Source organism: Lentinula edodes (assembly GCF_021015755.1).
Source record: "Lentinula edodes strain Le(Bin) 0899 ss11 chromosome Unknown C8R40scaffold_103, whole genome shotgun sequence".
In the NCBI taxonomy this organism is placed as follows: domain Eukaryota; kingdom Fungi; phylum Basidiomycota; class Agaricomycetes; order Agaricales; family Omphalotaceae; genus Lentinula; species Lentinula edodes.
In genome coordinates, this window is record NW_025764409.1 from 8569 (window position 1) to 34156 (window position 25588).

The window sequence follows — 25588 nt, forward strand, 5'->3', positions numbered from 1 at the left end:
GGCCTCCAAATCCCCTCGAGCAAGCACCGAAACGCAAGCCTGACTGGGAATGGAAGGCTACATGAATTGAGGCATGATTAGCAATTAAATTAAAATAAGATATTAGAAAATAACTTACGTCACGAATCACCCAGTTAACCTGCATCAGGTCCTGCATTGTAAAACGAGCATTTTGAGTCTCCAAAATGGAGCCCAGCTCAACAAAGTCAGGATTGATGGCGAGGAGGGGATTCTCGCGATTCAAGGCAGCGCTATTCTATTAAATTAATAGAATTAGTATTAACTAAATTAAATTAAATCACTATGACTTACCCTGGCATGTGCAAACTTTGGAAAAGGTGTGAAGGGACCAGTTGACTGCTCTGGAAGTCGTAGGCGTCCTTGAGCATCTGCCAAGAGTACCGGTTGGAAGGTACTATCTGGGGGACGCTCAGGAGTAGACTTTGTGGCAACCTTTGTAACCCGTTTGGGGACGGACACCCGTTTAATCGAACGACGAGGCAACGAAGCTGCAATAGAATTAAATTAAAGAAATAAAAATGAAAAACAATGATGAAATCTTACCGGAAATCGAAGATGTTGTTTTTAGGCGTTTTGGAGGAGGCGCAGCGTCCTCCTCCTCATCCTCGTCTTCAGACTCTACTTCGTTGGAAGCAGAGTCGTCATCCGAAACGACTACTTGTCGGGATTTGCCTTTTGCAGTAGTTGGTGTGATTTTCCTCGAACGAGGAGGGAGTCGGACTCTTTTGTAAGCCATGGCAGAAGGAGTAGGCTTAGAGGCTTTGGAATCTTCGACTACCTTGACGGTAGTTTTGGATTTAGGCTCCTTCCTGCCTACGGAAACCTTGGTAGAAGAGGAAGCTCGAGAAGCTGAACCTACAGATGGGAACCCGCTTAAGAACTCATTATCTGAGTCTTTTGAATGAGTAGAACGACGTGGAGAAACTGAAAAACAAAGAGAACAAAGATAAAATGAATAAATAAAATGAAATTAAGAAATGAAATTAATACTCACAAAATGTGGAGGCCTCAGCTTTGAGGCTCTCTACCTCCCGATTCCTTCTGATTAATCGAGGGGGAGCTACAAGCGCCTTGGCAACAGAGGTCGAAGACATGATCTCCAAAGGAGGTGCAAGAGGATTAAGCTTCAATGCGCCCGCCAAAGATCCTTTACCACGTAACAAGGCAAAGACATCTAGATCTTTAAAAGGAACTGAACGTATCATTGCGCTTCCCTCACGACAGCGTAGACAAAACAGAATTGGAATGGCAGGGAATTGTTCGAATTTGAGAACACCCTGTAAATTAAATTAAATAGAAAAGAACACTTACTTTAGTTGAAGAACAATGCTCAGGGGGAATGCCCCATTGCTGCGTCAAATCGTCGCGAAGGAAAGCGGGTAGGCTGAGAGAAAGCGATTCAGCAAACAATAAGACCTGTTCTGCGAATAAAGGGCAATTTGCCCTCCAAAAGTCATGAATATAAATCTAGGAGAAACCATTAATACCAGTAATGAGAAAAAGAGTAAAGGTGGCTACATACCAAAAAGGGAGCAGCCTCCTCAAAAACATTGTAAATCTCCGACTCCGTTGGAGGTGAATTATCTACCAAATCCTGCAAAGTCCGAACCGTCATTTGTGCCGAACAAAACAAATCCAATCCGGAAGCCACGGACAATGGACGCAATGTGTCGGAAGGGAAACAGAAAGGGACGAGAGAATGGGGATAGGAAAAGGCAGGGAAGGTTCCAGAGCCATCGTAGTCCGAAGAATTTGTGGAATCAACTACCGGAGGAGAGTAGTCTCCCTCCAAAAGACACTTAAAAACAGCACTCTCGAAGAAGAGAGGAAGTGTTGATTTCGATGGAATACCCGCCAACATAACTTGAGCCTCCATAAGAGAGGTAGGAAGTAAGGTGGTTGAAGCTGCAGTCTGAGTTTGACTCGAAGTGGAAGCCATTTTGGACAAATGAAATGAGAGAAGAAAGTAAAAGGGAAGAAAACGGACTTCAACAAAAAATTGTTGAACCCCGTGCTCCGAACCAAATAAATGTACACACTGATTCAGTGTGTACGTCAGAGCAGCTCTCCGTGAAATGGAAGCTCGTTCTGTGACTAGATGATGAAAAGATTGTGAATTAAAATTTCGAAATGTGATACGAATACCAAAAAAGTATTCAAGTCAAATTGAGCGCTAAACTGTTACGATTTGTAGCAGGCATGTGAATAAATTGATAAGATGAGCACTATGGTGCAATCGGGTATAACACAACCAATTTGGAACAACTGAATTATCTCACGTGAATTTATTTAAATTTCTTATCCCTATTACAGAAACGCATATAATGATAGAGGGAACAAAACTGTAAGACCGATTTTTGATACCTTCAAAATTGATGAAATAAGTTCCCACCAAATGGCGCATTTCCAAAATAGGAAGCTATTAAGGTTAGGGTTATGCTTATAATCCTTTTACTTTTTTAATTGTCTCTCATCGTACCTTGATAAATATTACATTCACATTATTTTCAAGTCAAAAGCTTTTGATTGCATGCTTGGGCACTGTTTGTGACTCTCAGAACTGTTGTTTCTTGGTCAAAATAAACAAGTGTAGGCACAAAAATTTTTCGCTGACCCCAAATGGCGCCTGTTCCTGATTGGTTGTATTATACCCGATTGCACCATAGAAACCCATTTGAGGGCATCCAAATTGATTGGAGAGCACGGAGAAGTAGAGATCCAAACCCAGTGATTTACATTAAAAGGAGATATAGTCTTGTCGAATCAATCTCATAACAGATTGGGTATCCTTTCCCTGTACAAAACTACAAATGACCGAGGATGGTCAAATTCTTAAGTTTGGGGGGGATGACATGCCTAAATTTTGGCTAGACGTCTATGCTGTGAATTGTGACATTTTCACGCATAGATTTGTATCGAGAGGACTGTAATTGAGACCCAGATTGACAGTCAAAGTCAATACTGAATCAGTCTAATAAGTTGAAGGGACCATATACCCATACTACCACAAGTTGGTTAGTTTACCCATCCCCGATACTACCTTCGGATAGCAGTCTACCTGCTTGTCAAGCAGGATTATACCAGACTCAGACTACATCCAAAGGATGACCATTCACGTATGACATACCAAGGGTATTCTTATTGGACCTTACACTGGCAGGAGTTTGGAAGAACTTACTCAAGTGACCATGAGCCGAGGATTGACTCGAAATGACTTTCTAGAACTCAGGAATTATCAAATACTCTTTCTAGAACGAGATCATGCATTAAGATTGGTTGGTTGGAGTGCTCATTAGATTCCTTCCTTTCTCTTTCACACAAAAAACGAGGCAAGCTCGTTACCAGGACCCTCTGTCCAAAGGGGCACCTGAACAGGGTCTCAATCCTCTCGAGGTTTCTCCTTCTGGTGAGGCTTTTTTCCTTTTAACTGGGGTTTCCACCCTACTTTCCTTTCCATACTCCTTCCTGTCCACCTGGTGCTGCGAGTTCCTCTTTGCTCACTGCCCTCTCTTTCTCCTGTTTTTTAGTACACATCAGGGACTTGACAGAAGTCCAGCTGCATGCCCCTCACGCAGGGTCATGGGCGGGAGCACCTCCTTGGGGCCCTTTCCGGGATCTGTCCTTGGCTGAGCTCCAGCCCGCCCTGGAGATCCTTCCTGGCCACAATACTCAACCTTCTCAGAGGGGGAGGGCTCGCCATTTGAACTACCATCAGCAGTCCCATCCTTGGGCTCGAACCAGGGAACCCTCTCTGGGTTTTGACTTTGGCGCTCACCTACGCCGCTCGTCTCGCTCACTATGCACCTGTACGCTTTGATGCTTTGTCGCTGCGCATTGGCCGTAATCATAGCAGGAGCCTTCCAGCTCCCCAGGCATTGCCTCACCTGTCCGACATGCAATTCTCGGACCAGTGTGTCCCAGTAAAGAACAGTCGAAGATTCTGTGACCCCAGGCAAGGAGAGATCTCCTCTTCGGTGCCAGCCGCGATGCTCAATCAGGTGAACCCCCTGGTCATCTCTGCTCTGCGATCGGGTTGGCCAACCTTTATCTCCTTGAACTATTTCTCTCGCTGTATGTCTGAAGTTGGTGAGAGCAGTGTCTCAGCTGGCAGTGAAACTTGGGATGTTGATGATGCCGGACAGGTTAAGTTCAAGTCCAAACACTTGAAGGAACTGTCCTTTGAATCCATCTCTCGGCGTGACTGGGACAGCATATTGAAGAATATGCCGCAGGCGTTGATGGATTACTTCATTCCCCCTGGAGAATGTGGCATTCATTCCAAACTAGCCATTGAGATCGCTCAGTTGTTTAAGAGGTTCTTTTGTGCTGGCACAACCACACAGCGTGATTTGCCCTTAAGACCAACGACTGATCCTAAGTTCGAAGAATACCCAACAACTGGATATACTTCTCGCAGTCACAAGGAGCAGAACACAATGTTCCTATACTCACAAGTGCCGGGCCTGAATGGCTGCTAGCGAAGAGGTTTCAGTCTGGCAGGAGTGTGTCTTTCCTTTTTACAGATTAGCACTGCAACACCGTCCCAAAATCACTTGTATTCCAGATACATCAGATCGCTATTTATACATACAGAATATAGAGTTGCACAGTACAATTAAAATAATACAATAAACATTCGGAACCGCAAGGAAACTTCTACAATTGGTCAGATTCCATTTAATTTGAATCTTCATGTCCTTATTTGGTCCATAATGGTTCCAAGATTCTGCTATACCTCCAAACATAGGTAGGTACTTTGATGTTCATTTAATTTAATTGTTTTGGAGAATGACTCAAATTGTGTTCAGCTGTCATTGCTGTTCAACACTTACTTCGATCATTTGTCACCTCGTCCGGAGGCAAATCAGCTCTCCTCGATTCTAATCTTATCAATCTGATTCATCTGGATTAAACTAATTGTTTCTCTCTTTCAATAGACACCCATTGTGCCTATACTCTATCAAGGGAGTTACGCATAGTATTCATTTAATTGCATTCTTCAATATTTTCTACGTCAGGACTCTTTGACATTCATTTGATATGTCTTCGGAGCCTTGCAGTCTTTCGATCGTTCTTCTAGTCATTTTCCTCAACCATGCAACTTGATTGGTCTATTAGACTAAATCGCAGTCTTTTAGGTTAATGCATGATCTCGTTCTAGAAGGAGTATTTGATAATTCCTGAGTTCTAGAAAGTCATTTCGAGTCAATCCTTGGCTCATGGTCACTTGAGTAAGTTCTTCCAAACTCCTGCCAGTGTAAGGTCCAATAAGAATACCCTTGGTATGTCATACGTGAATGGTCATCCTTTGGATGTAGTCTGAGTCTGGTATAATCCTGCTTGACAAGCAGGTAGACTGCTATCCGAAGGTAGTATCGGGGATGGGTAAACTAACCAACTTGTGGTAGTATGGGTATATGGTCCCTTCAACTTATTAGACTGATTCAGTATTGACTTTGACTGTCAATCTGGGTCTCAATTACAGTCCTCTCGATACAAATCTATACGTGAAAATGTCACAATTCACAGCATAGACGTCTAGCCAAAATTTAGGTGTGTCATCCCCCCCAAACTAAAGAATTTGACCGTCCTCGGTCATTCGTAGTTTTGTATAGGGAAAGGATACCCAATCTGTTATGAGATTGATTCGACAAGACTATATCTCCTTTTAATGTAAATCACTGGGTTTGGATCTCTACTTCTCCGTGCTCTCCAATCAATTTGGATGCCCTCAAATGGGTTTCTAGCGCTCATCTTATCAATTTATTCACACGCCTGCTACAAATCGTAACAATTTAGCGCTCAATTTGAATTGAATACTTTTTCGGTATTCGTATCACATTTCGAAATTTTAATTCACAATCTTTTTATCATCTAGTCACAGAACGAGCTACCATTTCACGGAGAGCTGCTCTGACGTACACGCTGATTCAGTGTGTACATTTATTTGGTTCGGGGCACGGGGTTCAACAAATTTTTGTTGAAGTCCGTTTTGTTCCCTTTCCTTTTCTTCCTCCATCTCATTTTTATCAATTCAAAATGGCTTCAACTTCGAGTCAAACTCGATCTTCTGCCTCTACCACTCTTCTTCCACGCTCTCTCATGGAGGCCCAGGTGATGCTTGCAGGCCTTTCATTTAGATCGACACTTCCTCTATTTTTCGAGAGCGCTGTGTTTCAACGTCTTCAACAAGGCAATTATGCTCCTCCTCTTTTGAGCCCTCAACACTCTCCGGATTACGATGGATCGACCGTTCTTCCTGCCTTCTCTTATCCTCGCACCTTGGTTCCGTTCTGTTTTCCTCTTGAGACTTCGCGTCCCTTGTCCGTGGCCTCGGGCCTTGACTTGTTCTGCTCGTCCGAAATGGCCATTCGAACGTTGCAGCCGTTAACGGATGATTCATCTCCAACAGAATCAGGGGAGGTATACAATGTTTTCGAAGATGCTGCTCCCTATTTGGTATATCGCTAGCTTTATTTCTTTCCTTCACTGTTTTACCGTAATTGAATTCGTTAGATTTATCTTCATGATTTTTGGATGGGTCGTGGCAATTGTCCTCTATTCGTGGAGCAAGTTTTATTGTCGGCCGAGCTCTTATCTCTCAGCCTTCCTCCTTTTCTTCACAAAAATTTGACACAACAATGGGGTATTCCCCCTGAACACCGTTCTTCAGTTGAAGTGAGTTTCTTTCTGTTTTAGTCTTTTCTATCTTATTAATTTAATTTACAGGGTGTTCACAACTTTGAACAATTCCCTGCGGTTCCTATTCCATTTTGTCTTCGTTTTCGCGAAGGAAGCATGATGATGCGTATGGTTCCTTCTAAGGACCTAGATGTCTTTGCCTCATTACTTGGCAAAGATTCATCGGCGGTCGCACTGAAGGACACTACTTCCTCACCACTCTTGGAGATCAAAGCTTCAACCTCTGTTTCCAAAGCGCTCGTAGCTCCTCCACGATTAATTAGAAGGAATCGGGAGTTAGAGAACCTCAAGGCTGATGCCTCCTCGTTTCGTGAGTTATAAATTTAATTCGTAGATTTTGTTTTATTTATCCATTCTTTTCACTCAGTTGCTTCTCCCCGTTCCGCCCGTTCAAAAGACTCCGATAACAAGCTTTTGAGTGGCTTCCCTTTAGTAGACGCTGCTCCTCGAGCCTCTTCGTCTACCAAGGTTCCCGTGGGCAAGGAGCCTAAATCCAAAACTACCGTCAAGGTAGTCGAAAATTCCAAAGCCTCTAAGCCTACTCCTTCTGCCATGGCTTACAAAAGAGTTTGACTACCTCCTCGTTCGAGGAAAATCGTGCCAATTACCGCAAAAGGCAAATCCCGACAAGTAGTTGTTTCTGATGACGACTCTGCTTCCAATGAAGTAGAGTCAGAAGATGAGGATGAGGAGGAGGACACTGCGCCCCCTCCAAAACGCCTAAAACGACATCTTCCATTTCCGGTAAGACTTTATTCTTCCTTTTGTTTCTTCTTATTAATTCAATTTGATTACAGCTTCACTACCTCGTCGTTCAGTTAAACGGGTGACCGTCCCCAAACGAGTATCCAAGGCTGCAGTGAAGCCCGTTCCCGAGCGTCCCCCAGAGAGTACCTTCCAACCGGTACTATTGGCAGATGCTCAAGGACGCCTACGGCTCCCTGAGCAGTCAACTGGGAGCTTCACTCCCTTCCCCAAATTTGCTCATGCCAGGGTAAGTCATAGTTATTCAATCTAATTCATTCAAAACGCTGATTCTTTTAATTTAATAGAATAGCGCTGCCTTAAACCGAGAAAACCCCTTGCTAGCCATTAACCCTGACTTCGTCGAGCTGGGCTCCATTTTGGAGACTCAAAATGCTCGTTTCACGATGCAGGACTTGATGCAGGTTAATCGGGTAATTCGCGACGTAAGTTGACTTCTAATTCTTATTTTTAATTTAATTTTTAAATGCTCATTCATTTGCAATTTATCTAGCCTTCCATTCCCAGCCAAGCTTGCGTTTCGGCGCTCGCTCGCGGGGATTTGGAAGCCAATTCAGCTCCATTGCCAGGATACAAATGCCAAGCTTGCTCCTCTCGGAGCCTAAAGTGCTTAGGATCCTTGGACGTGGAACTGGCTATAGAAGCGCTCAATGCGCTCCATAAGGCCTCTACTAGTAGCACGCATAGCAAGTTCTTTCTATTTGATTTGATTTATTTAATTTAATTCGTTTGATTGCTTTTAGATCTAGCAAATTCATTACGACGAGCCACCGACCTCAACGATCAGTTGAAACAAATTGGGTCCTTGTTCGACACCACATGGGAACTCTTCTTGTGATCCATCTTGGATCTGCAGAATGCAGGAGAGGACCCTATCGTCGTACTCGAGGCCCTCAAAACTGCCGAGCCCAATCGTCGGGCAATCACTTTGAACGAGTGGACCCTTATGGCCACTCTGTTCCGTTGGCCTAGTCCATTCAATTTGAGTGGGCTAGACTTCGATAATCGGACTCCTGGTGAATGGATCAAACTGCTACGCAGCATCCATTCTGGGGAGTCAATGGCGCACATCGACAAACACGGACACCTGGTCGAGTCCTCCCCACCTCCGGATTCTGCTACCGAGGCTTTGGAAGGCCTCAAGGAAGTCGAGAGGGGGTCTGCGGACGAGGGCACCAGTAGCCAAGTAGGGGGATCCATTCCAATGGAATTGGATCTTCCTGCGGTCGAGAGTCTGGCCGAGCCAGCTCCGTCTCCTGAAAAGGGGGCAGAGCCAGCTCAGATTCTCTAATTGTGGCTGGGTCTTCTGGGGCGTCGTTTTTATTCTATTATTTTAATTTTGTTTTTTTTTTATACACACACGGACGGACGGGCTTTCATGCCCATATCTCATTATAGCTGACCACTCGCGGTCGTATCGTCAAAATCTCATCATGGACCTTTTCAGGACCACCGGTCAATCGAGACCATTTCATTTTATTAGATTTATTAGTCTAATATATCTTGTATTATTCTTGTTTTTTGTATTTCTTGTAGGTAGATTTACCTATTACTCTTTGTTGTGGATAGCTATTGCTATCCTGTATATATCAATTTACGAGCTCTCATGCTCATGTTTATATTAATTTGAATGAGTGAACTTAAGTCTCATTTAATTTGAATGAATTCATATATCCATGGTTCACTCAATATACTTTTCAACTCGATTCTTGTTTTAATTTGAATGAGTGCTTGCGAATTATCGAACCAACTCTGAGTTCCACCTTTGAATAGGGGTTCAAAGTAAGACTCCATTCCGGATCCTGGCATGAACTTTCATGCGAGATCAGGTCCGCAAGACTTTACTGTCTTCATTATCCTGAGTGCTCAAGTCGATCTCCGTTCGCCATTGATCATAACAACATCAGGAGGTATTCTCAACTCCACTTTCAGGTTCTGAGCACAGTTTCTTTACTCACTCCGCATATTTTGACCTTCTGTATGATCACTTTGATCAATTCTGGGTCGCTGCATTCGCAATACCATTCAATCTAATTGCAAAACTATTAGTCTAATTGAATTTTTGTAAATTTTTTTAAAAATCAAATTGATATACTCCTCCCCCAAACTAAAGAATCCAACTGTCCTCAGTTGTCCTAATTTGGTTAGGAGCTTGACTTCACTGTTACGGTATAAAAGCTCAGGCCAATTGACTTTCAATATGCCATTCGTTCCAAGTCGACTTGCATTAGTCGAACTCAGTCGAGCTCTCATTCCATACAAAGTTCCATCAACAGCTATCATTGTTCATCCTAGCATGCCTATTCATCACAAGAAGGATCTTGACATTGCTGGAGTTGCCGAGCCCCACTTGGGTGCTTTGCAGCAGCTACTTGCTTCGTACAAAGGCAAGAAGACAAACAATCCCAACAAGGCAACAATTTCTGTCCTTCGTCGGTCTACCAAGTATCTTCATGATCTCTTGGTATGTTTTCTTTATTCAATTTAATTGATACGTATCGATTTAACTCGTTCATTATCAGGAAAAGCCTGTTACACTTCGTAGTCATGTTAGACAGATCTCTAACTTGACTGCTCGTCAGAGCATTATCGATACTTTGTGTCTTGGTCACAAACTATTTCCTGACATCGTCAGTGATTCTCACTTCAAGCAACATCTTAAGTTCATGGCTTTTGCCAATGATGCTTGTGTATGTATCAATTTTATTCGTGACCATTTACATTAATAGTCTTTCAGAACACTTTCGTTAGAAATCGTCTCCTCGATCGTGCTCGTTCTGTTCATTCGGATCACGAGGCGTCTACTCGTTCCAATAATTCTTGTTTCGTGAAGAAGTCCAAGAAGAAAACAACAAGATTTACTTCCTCTCGTGACGTCAAACGTGAACCTAGATCTGTTCGTTTCGACTCTGATGTCGAGGTAAATCCTCAGAGCTAATCTCAATTAATTTGATTTATCAATTTCGTTCAGATGAACTCAGCCTCCAAGGACAAGTTGGTGTCTGGAACTGAACGCAGTTTCAAACAGAAGCCAGCTCTCTCTTTTATCAAGGTGAGTTAAAATGGTGTCATGTTCAGTAACCACGACTCATTCTATGTCGTAGAATCGTCGCAGCACTCCTTATCCCACCACTGGTTCCAACAAAGGATCCAATAAGGATGAAAAGTCTGCTGTGAACGATGTTTCTCCTCGTCTCAGCAAGGTTCATGGCCACTCAGACAGTCATGTTTCATCTAACTGTATGTCGTGTCTCGCTGAAGATAAAGGTGATTCAATTTAATTCAAATCCATTTTAAATGGATTCTTATTTCGTGTTTTAGTGACCCATAGCAAGCATATCAATCATGCTCTTGCTCAAGTGGTATCTTCTAATCTCGATACTCCGCCAGCTCCTCTTGAGTCGCAAAGTACCAAATTCATTGCTGCTACACTCAACTTTCAGGCAGCTGAATTCGAATTTAACGCAAATTTGGTCAAGACTTATGCAACTCGTGCATGTATTGCCAAAGTAATTGCGGACAAAGCTTGCAGCATCTTGAAAAGTCGCCAAGATTCTGGCTCAGACTCTTCTGCTTCTGACGCAAGTTTCGCTACTGCTCAGAGTATTCCCACCACTGGTTCCGAGGACACCGTCGTCACTCCTACAGAAATTGCTGTTCCAGTCCTTAAGACCGTCGAACGAGTTACCACTCCATTCACTCGTGGTGTTACTCCTATGATGGAAGACAAAGGACACGTCTCTGCCTAGGTCTGCAATCCATCTAATTGATTTTCATTTAAACTCATACACCATCATTTAGATGCATTCGTTTAAAACCTATAAATATTATAAAAACAGTTCCTCGTGTTGATTCACTGTCTTTACATGGTTTCCTATTTTCGTATTCATTCATTCCATGCCTACTGTCCTTACGCCATCACAGCTATATAGTAGATGCATCATCTTACCATCGCCACTCATTTTATGATGTTCATTTGTATCAGTATATCATCTAGAGTTTCAATCTAATTATTGATCCTCTTCCTCACTGAGTTCTTCGTCAGAGTTGGTATCTGAGAGTCTCAGATGCGGTATGGCATTGAATATGTAATCATTTTCTGGTGTCATCCAATATTCATCTTCGTCTTCCACCATTAAATCTAATTGTTCGGCAGTTAAGTTGATAAGTTCGTGAATATTGTTTGGCAATTCAATTGGTTCATTTCGTGTAAAATGCGGTAATACTCTGAAGGCTCCAACCTTCTCCTTGAGTACTGTTCCATCCATTTCAGCAATAATATAAGAGCCACCCTTAGTTCGTCTGATCATGACCATAGGTCCTCTATATCTTGGATACATCTTTCTATCCAAACTCTTTTCAATTCCAGAATTTCTAACCTGGACTAGTTGACCTGGTTTGAAATTCCAATCTTTAATTGTATGTCTATATTTTCGTTCAAATCTTCGTAACTCTGCAACTTTGTTTGCATCTACTCTATGTCGTACTTTCTCCATGAATGAGTTATGTTTCGACAGAGCTTGAGCACGATATCCAATTAATTCATCTCTAGTTAAGATTCTATTAGGTGGATTCACCAACCAAGTTGATTCCACAATATCAAAGGGAAGCAACGGTTCAGCTCCTGTTACCAGGAAAGTTGCTTTAATTAAAGCCTGGCGTATGTCCAAATGCGCTCTTTCAATCTTGCCATTAGCTTGAGAGTTGTAGGTGGAAATTCTTATTCCTTTAATTTCATACTTCTCTTCTAACCAAGCTAGCATGTTTTTCATTTGACCTGCATTATCGGTCACCACTTCTTCAGGACATCCCCAACAACAAATTATATCGTCAAAGAACCATTCACCTAAAGTTCTAGCATTCTCATGTTTTACTGCTCGGGCCTCAGACCACGAAGACAGTGAATCCCTTCCATGGATGATGTATTTACATCCATTAGATGGAATTGACATTATCATTGTATCAACATGTACCTTCTGAAACAATGAAGGTGTATGCATCAAAGTAGGAGGTGCTTTCAACAGCTTCATTTGTCTATTTTGACACTCCTTACATGATCTCACATACCATTCCACGTCTTTATATATGTCAGGCCACCAGAATCGTTTCTGCAAGAAATCATTCGTTGCAAAGACTCCTTTGTGTCCCAAACAATCATGTGCACTATTCAACATGTGCATACACTTTTCTTTTTCCACCACTAATTGTGGTTGATCAGGTTGATCAGTATTCCTATGGTACAACCTTCCTTGGTCGTCCACTTGAAATTTCTTAATCAATCTAATAAATTTAATCTGTTCATCTTTCGACATTTCACCCAGGAATTCATCTGATGGGTTCGACAAGTACTTCCCAATCAAAGGAATTAATTTGTCCAATCTATTACCCTCAGAAGATCTATGTGCTTCTGGGTACGGATTGTTTTGTACATTTTCTTCATCAAAAGTAGGGAACAAATTCCTACTGAAGACTTCACATGTTGCGTTTTTGGATTCTAACATGTAGTTCCTACGAATCTCGTAGCTTCGCTCTTCATCCAGAACTTCTTGTACATCTAATTCAATATCATCAGCTTCTTGAGCTGTTTCGTATAAGTAACCACTTCTAGGGTCAATTTGATCTTTGAAATCATCAAATTGATACGGCTCTTCCGTTTCCCCATCTCCCATAATAAAATTAATTGGTTCCCCACCATCCTCATCAACGTAATCTTCTGGATTTACTTCTGGAAGCTTTGTTTGCCATCCACCAGGTGTGATTCGTGATAATCCATCAGGACCATGGGTTGCACCTTTTACATGGATTAATGTAAAGTGATAGTTTCATACATGCTCAATCCAACGGTTTATGGTTGCATTAGGACCACAACTAGGATTGTCTAGCATGCCTTTAATATAACTTGCATCAGTTTCAACTGTTAAACGTCTACATCCATAGACATGATAATAACTAGCTTCCAATGCTAATTTCAAGCCATACAATTCTCTCTTAGATTGCGAGAATCGTGCTTCGCGTTCATTCAAAGTCATTGATCCAAAGTAATTGAAGAACTTCTTCTTTTCAGACAGATCAATTTGATAGATATACCATCCCACAGCTTTGTAAGAGGTATCCACCACTAAATAAACATCCCAATCAAAATTAATTGGTCTTAAAGCTGGACAGTCTCGGATTCCATCCTTTAATTCGTCCATTGCTTTGTCACATTTTTCATTCCATTCAAATGGAACTTTACTTGTCAACTTAGTCAAAGGAGCTGCTTTCTTAGCAAAGTTCGCAATGAACATTCTCAATTGACTTGCAGTTCCTAAGAATGCTCGAACCTCGGTCTTATCATGACATGAAGGCCATTCTAGGACTACTTGAGCAATATGTTCTTCTGGCATACTTCCTTCGTAGGTACATCTATGTCCTACAACAATTGTTTCTTCACAACAAAGAAATGCTTTGGTTCCACTGAAGGTTCCTCCTGCATATTTCATTCGTTGTATTACTCTATTCATGTTTTGGAAATGTTCCCAAACAAATTGTCTAATTCCAGGATTCTCTGGAATAGTTTCGTAACCTCCTTCTGGTAATTCATATCGAGTTGATGGCCCTTTTACAGGTACATCATCAATGTAAGGAATTGTTATGTGTGGTATTTCATCTCGTAGAATATATGTCACTTCGTTGTGAAATATAGGTACAGAATTTGTCCACCCCATAGGTAGTTTTACTAACCTATGTGGTCCATACGGCGTTTGAAATGTTGTCATGTCTCTAGACAATTGATCTAATTCTCGTTCATCATATCCAACATATAAATCTAAGGTTCCTCCACTGAAGGATCTTGCTAGATCTGCAGTTGCAGGAGGTACGCCTGAGTGTTGGATGGTAACCTTATTCAAAGGTTCCAAACTATGTACTAATCGTAGACTCTTGCCATCTTTCTTAATGACACAGAACCATTTCAAACGATAACTAGCATTCGATGGTTCGTATATTCCTGAGTCAATTTTACTTTTAATTATTTTGCACACATCCTCGAAGATACCTGGCGGGATTGGTATATTCCTTTCAACCCACGGTTCATGTGGAATTACAGGTACTTTCACAGGTGGAAAAAACTCATTTTTAAAGGTTCCAGCTTCACTTGGTTGCCAAGCAAAGCCTGCTTCCTGTTTACACATCATTTCGTGCATAAGATCTCTCTCTTGTTCCCACAAAAATCCTTCAGGATGATTCTTATCTATTATCTCTTTCTTTTCTTCCGTATATCTTCCCGTAGGGACAAATGGTTTAGGATGTTTCAACAACTCAGGTAGTTCCACCAACGGATCACCATGAATGTGTCTTTCAATTCTAAATTCATCTGGTAACGTTGCCTTTATAGGGTTAACCTTCTTGTCAACAGGTTTATACTTCGTAAACACTTCTTCTGTATTCAAGTTGATTGGTTTCTCGACTCCTATGGCTTCATTAACCACTTGTTTATTCGTTTCATCTATTAAATTGATAGGAGACCTATCCTGCTGATTCAATTTAATACGTTCTTCAAGTTTATTTGTTGGAGGTTCATTCAATAAGTCTGGCTGAACATTCTCCTTCTTGTCTTTCAAGTCCTGGGCTTTTCCTTTCTTTTGTTGCCTCGACTCATATCTTACTTTCTCAAAACTCGGTTGAGATCTTTGGAATGATTCAGTTCCTCTTTTGAGTACTTCATATCGAACCATTCTCTTCCTAGTTCTCTGAGAGTTTTTAGGTTTATTCCAATTATCATCTCTGATCGTTTCAGAGATGTTTTCGTTATTACATTGATTCTGTGTGGTCTCTGTGGATTCAGATTTATTGCAATTCTCCCCCAAACTAAAATTTTGTAGTACAGGTTCAACAAATCGCCTCTTCTGAACTTTCCTTTGTATGGGTTTAGGCTTGATCCTTCCATTCTGAAGGAAGAATGACTTTATAGGATTTAAATTGAATTGGTCATTATTCAATTGATCATCCAATTCGCCTAAAACACCATCTCTCCATACACAGAATACTTGTTTATCCCCAATCGTCTTTTGATTAAGGTAACAATCAATTATTTATTCGGCTCGATCATCTTGAGACTTCAAATGTTCTCTAGATGCAAGAACATATGCCTCAGAAAGTTCTTTCTTAGAGAACATTTCTTGTTCACATTGTTTGTATCCATCTAATACAATGTTTTGCTTTTCATCAAAGTGGAAGCTTAGAGTCAGTTTGATGTGCAGAGTCGCCCTGACTTTACTTGTGTCAGATTCCTGTATATAGAAATTGATCTTTGATTGAAATCACGCGTGACAACGGGGGAAAGCGCTTGTTTCACAGTAACGAGCGCCCACTTATCATTTTGTGATCTTTTGCTTTTCTGCACTCATTTCGCAATGCCTTCCTCATTATCTGAAGTCTCTGAAGCTACCAGAGCAAAATAGGTAATCACACTAATTGTTTCTCTGATACAATACATTACCCTTGGTGTAGCAATGTATCTCACACCTTTTTACAGCAAGGAAGACATGTATACCTCCTCTCTCACTGGGAAAAAATGGCTTGAAGAACTTCTTGTAGGCCATCCAGGGCGTGCTTATATTGCACTTGGGATGCGTAGGCATGTGTTTCTTGCCTTGGTACTACAGATTAGGTGTATGGGATATATGGAGCCTGAGAAGTCTACAATCACACTCGAAGAATCACTGGCCATTTTTCTCTACACCTGTGTCACTGGGCTTGCTATAGATCATGTAGCTGAGCAGTTCCAGCACTCGAAGTCCACAATATCTGAGGAATCATCTGTCTGCTACATATCCAATTGAGTGTCTGATATTCTCTGCAGACATTTCCACAAAATATTGGATATTTTGTCTGGACCCAAATTCTACAACAAATACGTGCGCATTCCTGGTCCTCATGATCCTATACCAGATGCAATATTCAATAATCCAAAATATCATCCATTCTTCAAGGATGTGCTCGGTGCAATCGATGGTACGCATATCAATTGCACACCGACTGCTGAGAATATACATTCAGCCCGTAATCGGATGTTACCCAAAACTGTCTAGCTGCTGTTTCATTTGACATGCGGTTCCTTTTGTTCATTGGCGGATGGGATGGCTGTGCTGCTGATGCAACAATGTATGGCAAAGCCCGTTTAAAGGACTTTCCTATCCCTCCTGGTAAATCATACTTGGCTGATGCAGGCTTTGGTATATGTGATGCACTTCTGGTACCATATCGGAGTGTGCGGTATCATCTAGCGGAATGGGGCCGTGCTAATCAGCAGTAAGTGGATTCAAGTAGAACTATCTACCATTGTTAGATTCACTATGAATTTACCAGCCCAAAAAATGCACAGGAGCTTTACAATCTACGCCATGCTTCTGCCCGAAATGTTGTTGAACGTATTTTTGGTGTGGTCAAGAAGCGCTGGGCAATTTTGATGACATCACCCCACTATGCAATGGATATACAGGCCCGCATCCCCTCAGCTCTGATTGCTATTCACAACTTCATTTTGGAGCATGATCAGGCAGATCTTGATCGTTGGATTCTCGATGAACAGGCGGAGGATCCACTTCCAGGCCAACGTCGTCAGCAGGAAATTGATTTTGGATCCCTAGCTACATCGGAGAAAATATCGCGGGCAGAAAAACGGTGTGCAGAAATTGCCCGGGATAGATTGGCAAATGAGATGTGGGAAAATTACCTATCCATTCTGGAGGAATACCATAAGCAGGGCGGAGTTGATGCAATGGATGTAGATGAAGATGAAATGGAAATAGCTCCATTAGATTAGACATTAAAATGGATATATCATATTCAAATGAGTGTATGGATAAGACTATTTAATATAAAAGCTTTGCAGCAATTTTTGCATGATCGACAGGATCCTCTTCTGCACCATATGCATCAGCAGCTGCATTGTCCCTTGCAAATAGGATTTTCAAGTCAGTAGCTTGATCATCTGAGATATAAAAACCCTGGACATCCTCCTTGATCCGCTGCCGGGCAATAGCTAGCTTTTTCGAAGGGGAAAGTGCAGTCGATTTAGAAGTTGTGCCGAAAATGTCACGTAGCGTGTCACTGATACCATGTACAGACTGCCCCAGTGAATGAATCACTTCAGGGCCTGTCAAACACACACGTTTGCTACTCCAGGGTGTCGGAGTGTCGGCTATATCAGAGGATGCACGTTTCGGTGCAGGAGTTTTCTGTAGTTGTGATGAAGTGACAGAGGTCTGCGACAAAGTGGAGGAGACCTGCATGGAAACCTGGGACAAAGTATCCTGTGATTCATCAAAAGCCTGGGATGAAGTGATCTGTGACTCGGAAATGGCAGAATCCTCGGAGGGAGAACGATTTTCGACATCCTGTAAGGGAGTAGCAGAACACGAACGGGGGTCTAACTCCGGCTCAGATAGTGAATCACCAGTTTCCTGTGCTGTATCCTGGGATGCAGCATTGAAGACATGGACTCCTCTGGCCTGAGTCGGAACGATCTCATGCATCAGCTCCCAGAGAGGCCATCCACTTGTTTTGAAAGGTTTAAACTGCTTGTGAACAGATACGAAGTTCCTCCAAGCATCCTCAGTAGCAGAAACAACATTGAAGCCACCTTCATGACTGTAAGTCCATCCTGAAGCTCCAGTATAGGTTTTCTGAAGGACTGCAAGGATATCTGTGTGAAGCTTTCGGAGCTATACGATGATCAACCTAATTAGCTAAAGAAGATAGAAAAAACCATTGAGAACATACTGTAGAGCTGTAGTACTTCTTAATAGAAACAGCAGTCTTGGCCACTCCATGGCTTGGAGGACCACGAGCTTCAAGGTGTTTTGCAGCCTCATTGTACACAGTGCTATCAAAATTACCACCTTGTCCTACCCGTGATCTCTGGCTGTGTAAGAACCTAACCAGTGCCTCTACATCTCCAGGTGAGTTCTTCCAATCAACCTGATCCTTTTTCGGCTTGCCCATGTAAAAATATTGTTGAAAATGAGTGGACACGATGCGCCGGTCGCAGAATGCGATAAAGAGATGCGGATGGTCACAATCTGTCACAATTATATAACGGTTACATAACTGATCAATTTCTATATACAGGAATCTGACACAAGTAAAGTCAGGGCGACTCTGCACATCAAACTGACTCTTATAGTGTATTCATTCTCTCCTTGGTCGCTACTCAACTCATCGAGGAATGAAAATTTCCCTTTGAATCATTTTCACCTGTCGATTTTTCATTATCAGGTGTAACATTCTTTGGTTCATTATACCGTGAGGTATTAATTTGATTGTTTTGACCTTTCTGGCCACGAGGATAGGTTCCTACAGTAACCCTCTTGTGTGAGTTCGGATCGCTGATTGTTATCTCGGAATCTCCGTTTCCAAAGGTCTTAATTTCACTTTCCACCAAGACATCAAAAGGTCTCCCTAATAACACTTGAAATGGAGCTTTATTCTGTACGTGTCAAGCCCATGCCTCGGTCCTCCACTCCGCCACTCGGTATTCCAAAGATCCACCTGTCATAAAGTACGCAGCCCCTATCATTTTCCTTTTCTCACCGTCTCGACGCCTTTACTTGTACGATACATCATCCCATCACTGTCAAACCCCCATCGATTACTGATCCACCTGACCCATCTTCTCCTTCTATTGGCTTCCGCCACCTTCCTTGTTCCTAAACTGTACAGTATTACATCGTTGTTTCTTGCAGACCGGATTATGTATATATAGCCAACCCTCCACAGCCTGGTCCCTTATCTTGACCTCTCTGTCATTATCTGGGACCAGGTATGTGCTTACTTACTATTACCTATGACTACGATACTCAATATATCTCTGTCATTATCTGGGACCAGCCTGCCGCCGTTCTGCTTAGTCGCCCCGCCTTGTTGCCCTGTTCAGTTGCTCCGCCTCGCCGTTCTGCTTAGTCGCTCCGCTTTCCTGCTCCGTTAGTCACTCCGCCTCTGCCGCTTCGTGACATTAGGTCAAGATCCATTACTGCACTGACAGCCTACCGATAAGGTTGTCCTTGCAGGGTCTATAGACACCACGTCTTCCCCAGTTCCGCCCGACTCTGAAACACCTGTTGCCAGTATAGACTGCTCCGCACTCCCGCACGCACTTGACCCCAGAGACCAAGCTCACGCCCATAACAACGACGATACTTGGTGTGATTGCCAGTCTCAACCTTGCCCCAACGCCCTTTCGAACTCAATCCGAGAGCCACTTACTGTGAGCAATATAACCTTCCTGCCGATTCCCCAGCCCCGATTGCCTACTCCCATCATGTCGACTCCTATCCCGCCTGCCCCAAACACCTCTGCGGAGGATCTCATGGCTCAGCTCATCAGACAAGTAGCTAACCTTGCTACAGCTATGGAGGAACGCTCATCCTCTAAGTCAAGCATGAACAAACCCGAGGTTTTCAAGGGTAAAGATGGCGCTGAAGCCCGTCGCTTCATGGCTCAGTTCCAGAATTGGGCATCGGAACAACCGGATCTCGCCAAAAGCCAAGTAAAACTCATCAAGTCCGCCTTGGGCTTCTTCACAGAAAGTGCCGGAGATTGGGCAACTCCCCATCTGCTACATTTCAATGCGGAAAATCCCCCTTTTGGAGGAAATTGGGAGGCGTTTCTGAAGGAATTTACCCAACGGTTTGAACCAATGGACCCAGGTATGGAAGCCCGTAGCGAGATCAAGAATCTCAGGCAAAGTAAAGGACAGACAGTTGCGGAATTTGCTCAGAAGTTCAAGGATATCGGAGATCGGACTGAAATGTCTGATATTGACTTGCGGGAACGATTCTTCACTGCATTACTCCCAGAGATCTGACAACACCTCATCACCGTAAACATTGCCCAAGGAATTGCTCCGACTCTGAAGGAGGCAATCAAACGGGCCATATCGGTGGATGTCTACCTGCACGATCCCACCATGACTGGCCGGAACTCTGGATACCCTCCCACGCATACCGCTCATACTACCCCTGCTGACCCCCACGCTATGGACATTGATGCAACCCACACCAGTAATGGGAATACTAGGGAGGCATTCCTAGCTCGCATGCAAGGACGATGCTTCGGCTGCGGTGCCCAAGGTCATGTCAAGCAAAACTGCCCACACCGAGAAACCACCTGCCGCTACTGCGGACGCCGAGGACATCTGGAAGCAGTCTGCCAAGACAAATTCATGGGACTCGGACGAGACCGAGGCCGACGCCAGCAACCTCGACGCCAACAGATATCTGCTACGGGACCCGCGCCATTCTCCCTATTCCCAAACGAATCCGTCCAAATCGCGTCCTCGACCCCAACATCTGCTCCTGCACCTGTAGCTGCTACTCCGAGCCCTCCTAACCAGGACTTTTCCAATCAGATTGGTCAAATAAGGGAATTACTTGATCATGCTAACGCTATGTCCTCCTCGTCTTCTGGCTTTCAACAGGGTTTTTAAAGAGGGTACCCGCTTCGGCTGCACCGAGAGTACCCCGTAATCAGTTTGTTATGTTCGCTACTTCTTCGTATGACTCGCACCCATCATGTACAATATCGTCGATCCGGGAATTAAACTCCACGTCCCCACATTTCCGAATTCATGCGAGACTAAGAGGAAGGAATCACAGTATAACAACTGCAGCCATGGTAGACTGTGGAGCTACCGCCCTGTTTTTAAACCAAGACTTTGCCACCCGGAACCACGTAAGATGTGCACCCCTCCATAAACCAATCGACGTTCTTAATATCGATGGAACACCTAACCGAGCTGGACGGATAACCCATTTTGCACGTCTAGCACTCACAGTGGATAATCAAGAGCGATGGATGGACTTTCTGATCATCAACCTAGGGGGTGAAGACATCATCCTTGGACTCCCCTGGCTACGGAAGGTAAACCCGGAGATTGATTGGGAGAAAGGACGACTCTCAGTAAAGCCTCCTCGAGTAACGATAGAAGAAGTCCCAGACGAGGAGATCTTGTACTCTCATCTAGCCGCCACTCACACAGAAAGCCCAATCCTCGAACTCCCGGAACCGGAATCTCCCGCAGAAAACCCCCACATTGAGGTGCCACCAGAAGCGACCCTTGAACAGAGCGAATCAATAGCAGTTGAAGAACTACCAATACACCAAATTCGAGCCAATCATAAAACTCGCCGCGCATGGGTAAAAGCAGGAATTCTAGAGGAACAGACGGAGGAAGTCTGGTGCGCCGCAGGATTCACTTACTCCCAGCAGCTAGCAGAGGAAGCCAACCGAGACAAACCCGTTAAAACCTTCGAAGAAATGGTCCCTGAGCAGTATCGTGATTTCAAGAAGGTTTTCTCAGAATCCGCCTCCGAACGATTACCTGCCCACCAACCTTGGGACCATGCAATTGATCTCGTACCTGGAGCACCGGCAACCATGCATACCAAGATTTATCCCATGTCCCTAAACGAGCAGGAGGAGTTGGATCGTTTCCTAGAAGAAAACCTACGAAAAGGCTATATCATCCCCTCAAAATCACCAATCTCATCACCGGTCTTCTTCGTAAAGAAGAAGGATGGGAAACTCCGTTTTGTACAAGATTACCGGAAACTGAACGAGTACACTGTGAAGAACCGATACCCTCTCCCATTAATTGCTGACATCATTAGCCGACTTCAGGGAGCAAGATACTTCACGAAGTTTGATGTCCGCTGGGGTTATAATAACATATGGATTAAGAAGGGGCATGAATGGAAAGGCGCGTTCGCAACAACCCGAGGCTTGTTCGAGCCTAAGGTCATGTTCTTTGGTCTCACAAATTCCCCTGCCACGTTCCAAGCACTTATGAATGCTATATTTGCTGATCTCATTGCAGCCGGCAAGGTGGCAGTCTACCTAGATGACATCCTTATCTTCAGTAACGATCTCGAGGAACACCGATGAATGGTACGGGAAGTATTAACTCGGTTAGAAAAGCACGACCTCTACCTACGACCCGAAAAATGTGAATTTGAACAGCAACAGATTGAATACCTCGGACTCATCATCTCAGAAGGGGAGGTGAGAATGGATCCGGTAAAAGTAGCGGCTGTTCGCGACTGGCCAGTCCCTACTAATCTTCGGGAACTACGAGGGTTCTTGGGATTTGCAAACTTCTACCGACGCTTTATCCGGAACTTCGCCAAAATAGCACGACCTTTGAACGACCTGATGAAGAAAGACACCAGCTTTACCTGGACCGACACTCGACAGAACGCATTTGACACCCTTCAAGAAGCCTTCATCTCCGCACCGATCCTTGCTCTATGGACACCAGACAGGCCTACTCGAATTGAGGTAGACGCATCAGGCTTTGCCACGGGAGGCGCCCTTATGCAGAAGCAAAACGACGGCCAATGGCATCCGGTAGCCTTCAGATCGGCATCCATGCAGCCAGCGGAACGGAACTACGAAATTTATGATCGAGAGATGCTTGCTATCATTGAAGCACTGAAGGATTGGAGGAACTTTCTAGAAGGACTCCCTCAACCATTCGACATCATTACGGACCATTCGAACCTCGAATTCTGGCGCACTGCACAAGACCTCACCCGCCGACAAGCCCGATGGGCCCTCTATCTGTCACGGTTTGACTTTCATATGATCCACCGCCCTGGCAGAGTAAACACCCAAGCTGATGCTCTCTCCCGCATGGCAGTTCATCATGTATCGGACAGCGATGATAACCGGCAACAGACAGTCCTTAAACCCGGCCACTTCGTAAAAATTGCAGCTTCGATCCTACAGAACCCCTTAGAGGATCGTATCCGGAAAGCCTCAGAACGGGAAGCACAGGTATTGGAGGGTCTCAAAACAGTCAAAGAGCACGGACTACAGCGCTTGGCCAATGGGATAGCCGAATGGGAAGAGGACAATGGGTTGGTCTACTACCGAGGTCGAGTATATGTACCAGCAAACGATGACCTACGCACTGAGGTACTCCGTCAATGCCACGACCATCCAACTGCAGGACACCCCGGACTACCTACACGGGACACTTGACTTGGTCAGTACCCATTTCTGGTGGCCCACCTTGCGCTCTTTTGTGGAAAAATACGTTGAGGGATGCGAGGTTTGTGCCCGTAAGAAGATCCAGCGACACCCACGGGCCGTAACTCAACCACTAGATGTACCATCCGGTCTATGGGAAGAGGTAGGGGTTGACCTGATAACACAGCTACCTAACTCCCAAGGCTACGATGCTGTCTTGGTTTGCACAGACCTGTATGGAAAACAAATTCACGCTATTCCTTGCACCAGCTCCATCACAGCCGAAGGCGTTGCCGATATTTACTACCGAGAAATCTTCCGTCTCCATGGTCTTCCTCTTCACTTTAAATCCAACCGCGGACCCCAGTTTGCAGCTAAACTTATGCAATCCCTTCTCGCTAGGCTAGGAATTAAATCAGATCTAACCTCCGGATACCGTCCTCAGTCCAATGGCCAAACCGAACGAGCAAATCAGGAAGTAGAGAAATACATCCGCCTCTATGTGGGACAACGACAAGATGACTGGGCAGAGCACCTTCCCATGGCGGAGTTTGTGATTAACTCACGGACTCATTCTGCTCTAGGCATGTCCCCGTTCGAGCTAACCTACGGCTATCTTCCCCTGTTCAATATCCCAGTGGGCCAACGCAGCGGTATTCTAGCTGTAGATGACCGTATACGGATCCTCCGAGAAGCGCGACAAGATGCCGGGGCTGCCTTACACCTAGGAAAGAAACAACAGAAGGAGGGATACGAACGCGGGAAGCGGAAAGCTCATCAATTTAAAGTTGGAGACCTAGTCTGGCTCAGTGCAGAGGACATTAACCTTCAGCTTTCCAGTGAAAAGTTAGGAGATCGACAGCTTGGCCCTTATCGCATTCTGGAGAAAATTGGCCCTTTAGACTACCGCCTTGACCTTCCCCTATCCCTAGATCGCCTCCATCCCGTCTTCCATGTTGATAAACTATACCCCTGGAAAGGTAACTCCATTAATGGCGAAAGACCAACACCACCAGAGCCGGTATACTTAGAGGATGAAGACGAACCGGAATACGAAGTAGAGGAGATCTTAGACAGCCGGGTTCGATGGAAGAAGTTGGAATATCTGGTTAAGTGGAAAGGTTACGACGCAGGGCACAACTCTTGGGAACCTGCAGCCAACCTCAGTCGAGCACCAAAAATTGTTCGGGCCTTTCATAAAAAACACCCAACGGCGGCAAAACCTTGACCATCGAGGACAATGGTCATAAGGAGGGGGGTAATGTCATAAAGTACGCAGCCCCTATCATTTTCCTTTTCTCACCGTCTCGACGCCTTTACTTGTACAATACATCATCCCATCACTGTCAAACCCCCATCGATTACTGATCCATCGATTACTGATCCACCTGACCCATCTTCTCCTTCTACTGGCTTCCGCCACCTTCCTTGTTCCTAAACTGTACAGTATTACATCGTTGTTTCTCGCAGACCGGATTATGTATATATAGCCAACCCTCCACAGCCTGGTCCCTTATCTTGACCTCTCTGTCATTATCTGGGACCAGGTATGTGCTTACTTACTATTACCTATGACTACGATACTCAATATATCTCTGTCATTATCTGGGACCAGCCTGCCGCCGTTCTGCTTAGTCGCCCCGCCTTGTTGCCCTGTTCAGTTGCTCCGCCTCGCCGTTCTGCTTAGTCGCTCCGCTTTCCCGCTCCGTTAGTCACTCCGCCTCTGCCGCTTCGTGACACCACCTTTATTGTAATCTTTCCTTATTGTTCTTTCTCGCTACACATACCCTTACATTCTAGTCTCTCCTTATTGTCTTTTACTTTACCCTGCAGGTACTACTCGTATAGCTCCTAGTAGTTAGTCTAGCGCTCCGCACCGATGTGCCGCTCCGTAGATATAAATACTGCCTGTACGCTACTGTAGTTCCTCAGTTTAATTATCAACTTAGATCTCCCTTCTCAACTTAGCTCCTCTCTAAGTCTTCAGGCTCAATGTCATGCCTCACCCCGAATTCCTTAGCCCATAAGCTCTCTAGCATAGCTCCCGATTTCCTCAGACCCCTTCCATGAATCCCTGAGAACACTTCTG

At 44.1% G+C, this 25588-nt stretch overlaps 3 protein-coding genes across 3 annotated transcripts; 2 read left to right on the forward strand and 1 right to left on the reverse strand.

The window, feature by feature from the left end:
- Positions 1–15974: 15974 nt before the first annotated feature.
- C8R40DRAFT_1013275 (uncharacterized protein) lies at positions 15975–16208 on the forward strand (the record flags this gene model as incomplete). The annotated part of the gene is made up of 1 exon (XM_046222892.1): positions 15975–16208. A coding segment is annotated over one exon (234 nt), but the record flags the coding sequence as incomplete, so codon positions are not given.
- A 114-nt stretch (positions 16209–16322) lies between these two features.
- Positions 16323–16559, forward strand: C8R40DRAFT_1064237 (uncharacterized protein; the record flags this gene model as incomplete). The annotated part of the gene is made up of 1 exon (XM_046225554.1): positions 16323–16559. A coding segment is annotated over one exon (237 nt), but the record flags the coding sequence as incomplete, so codon positions are not given.
- A 783-nt stretch (positions 16560–17342) lies between these two features.
- On the reverse strand, positions 17343–18474 carry C8R40DRAFT_1178844 (uncharacterized protein; the record flags this gene model as incomplete). Its single annotated transcript, XM_046232931.1, has 2 exons — positions 17343–18194; positions 18253–18474. The coding sequence occupies 2 exons, from the start codon at positions 18472–18474 to the stop codon at positions 17343–17345; spliced, it is 1074 nt and encodes a 357-aa protein (XP_046078758.1).
- Positions 18475–25588: the final 7114 nt, after the last annotated feature.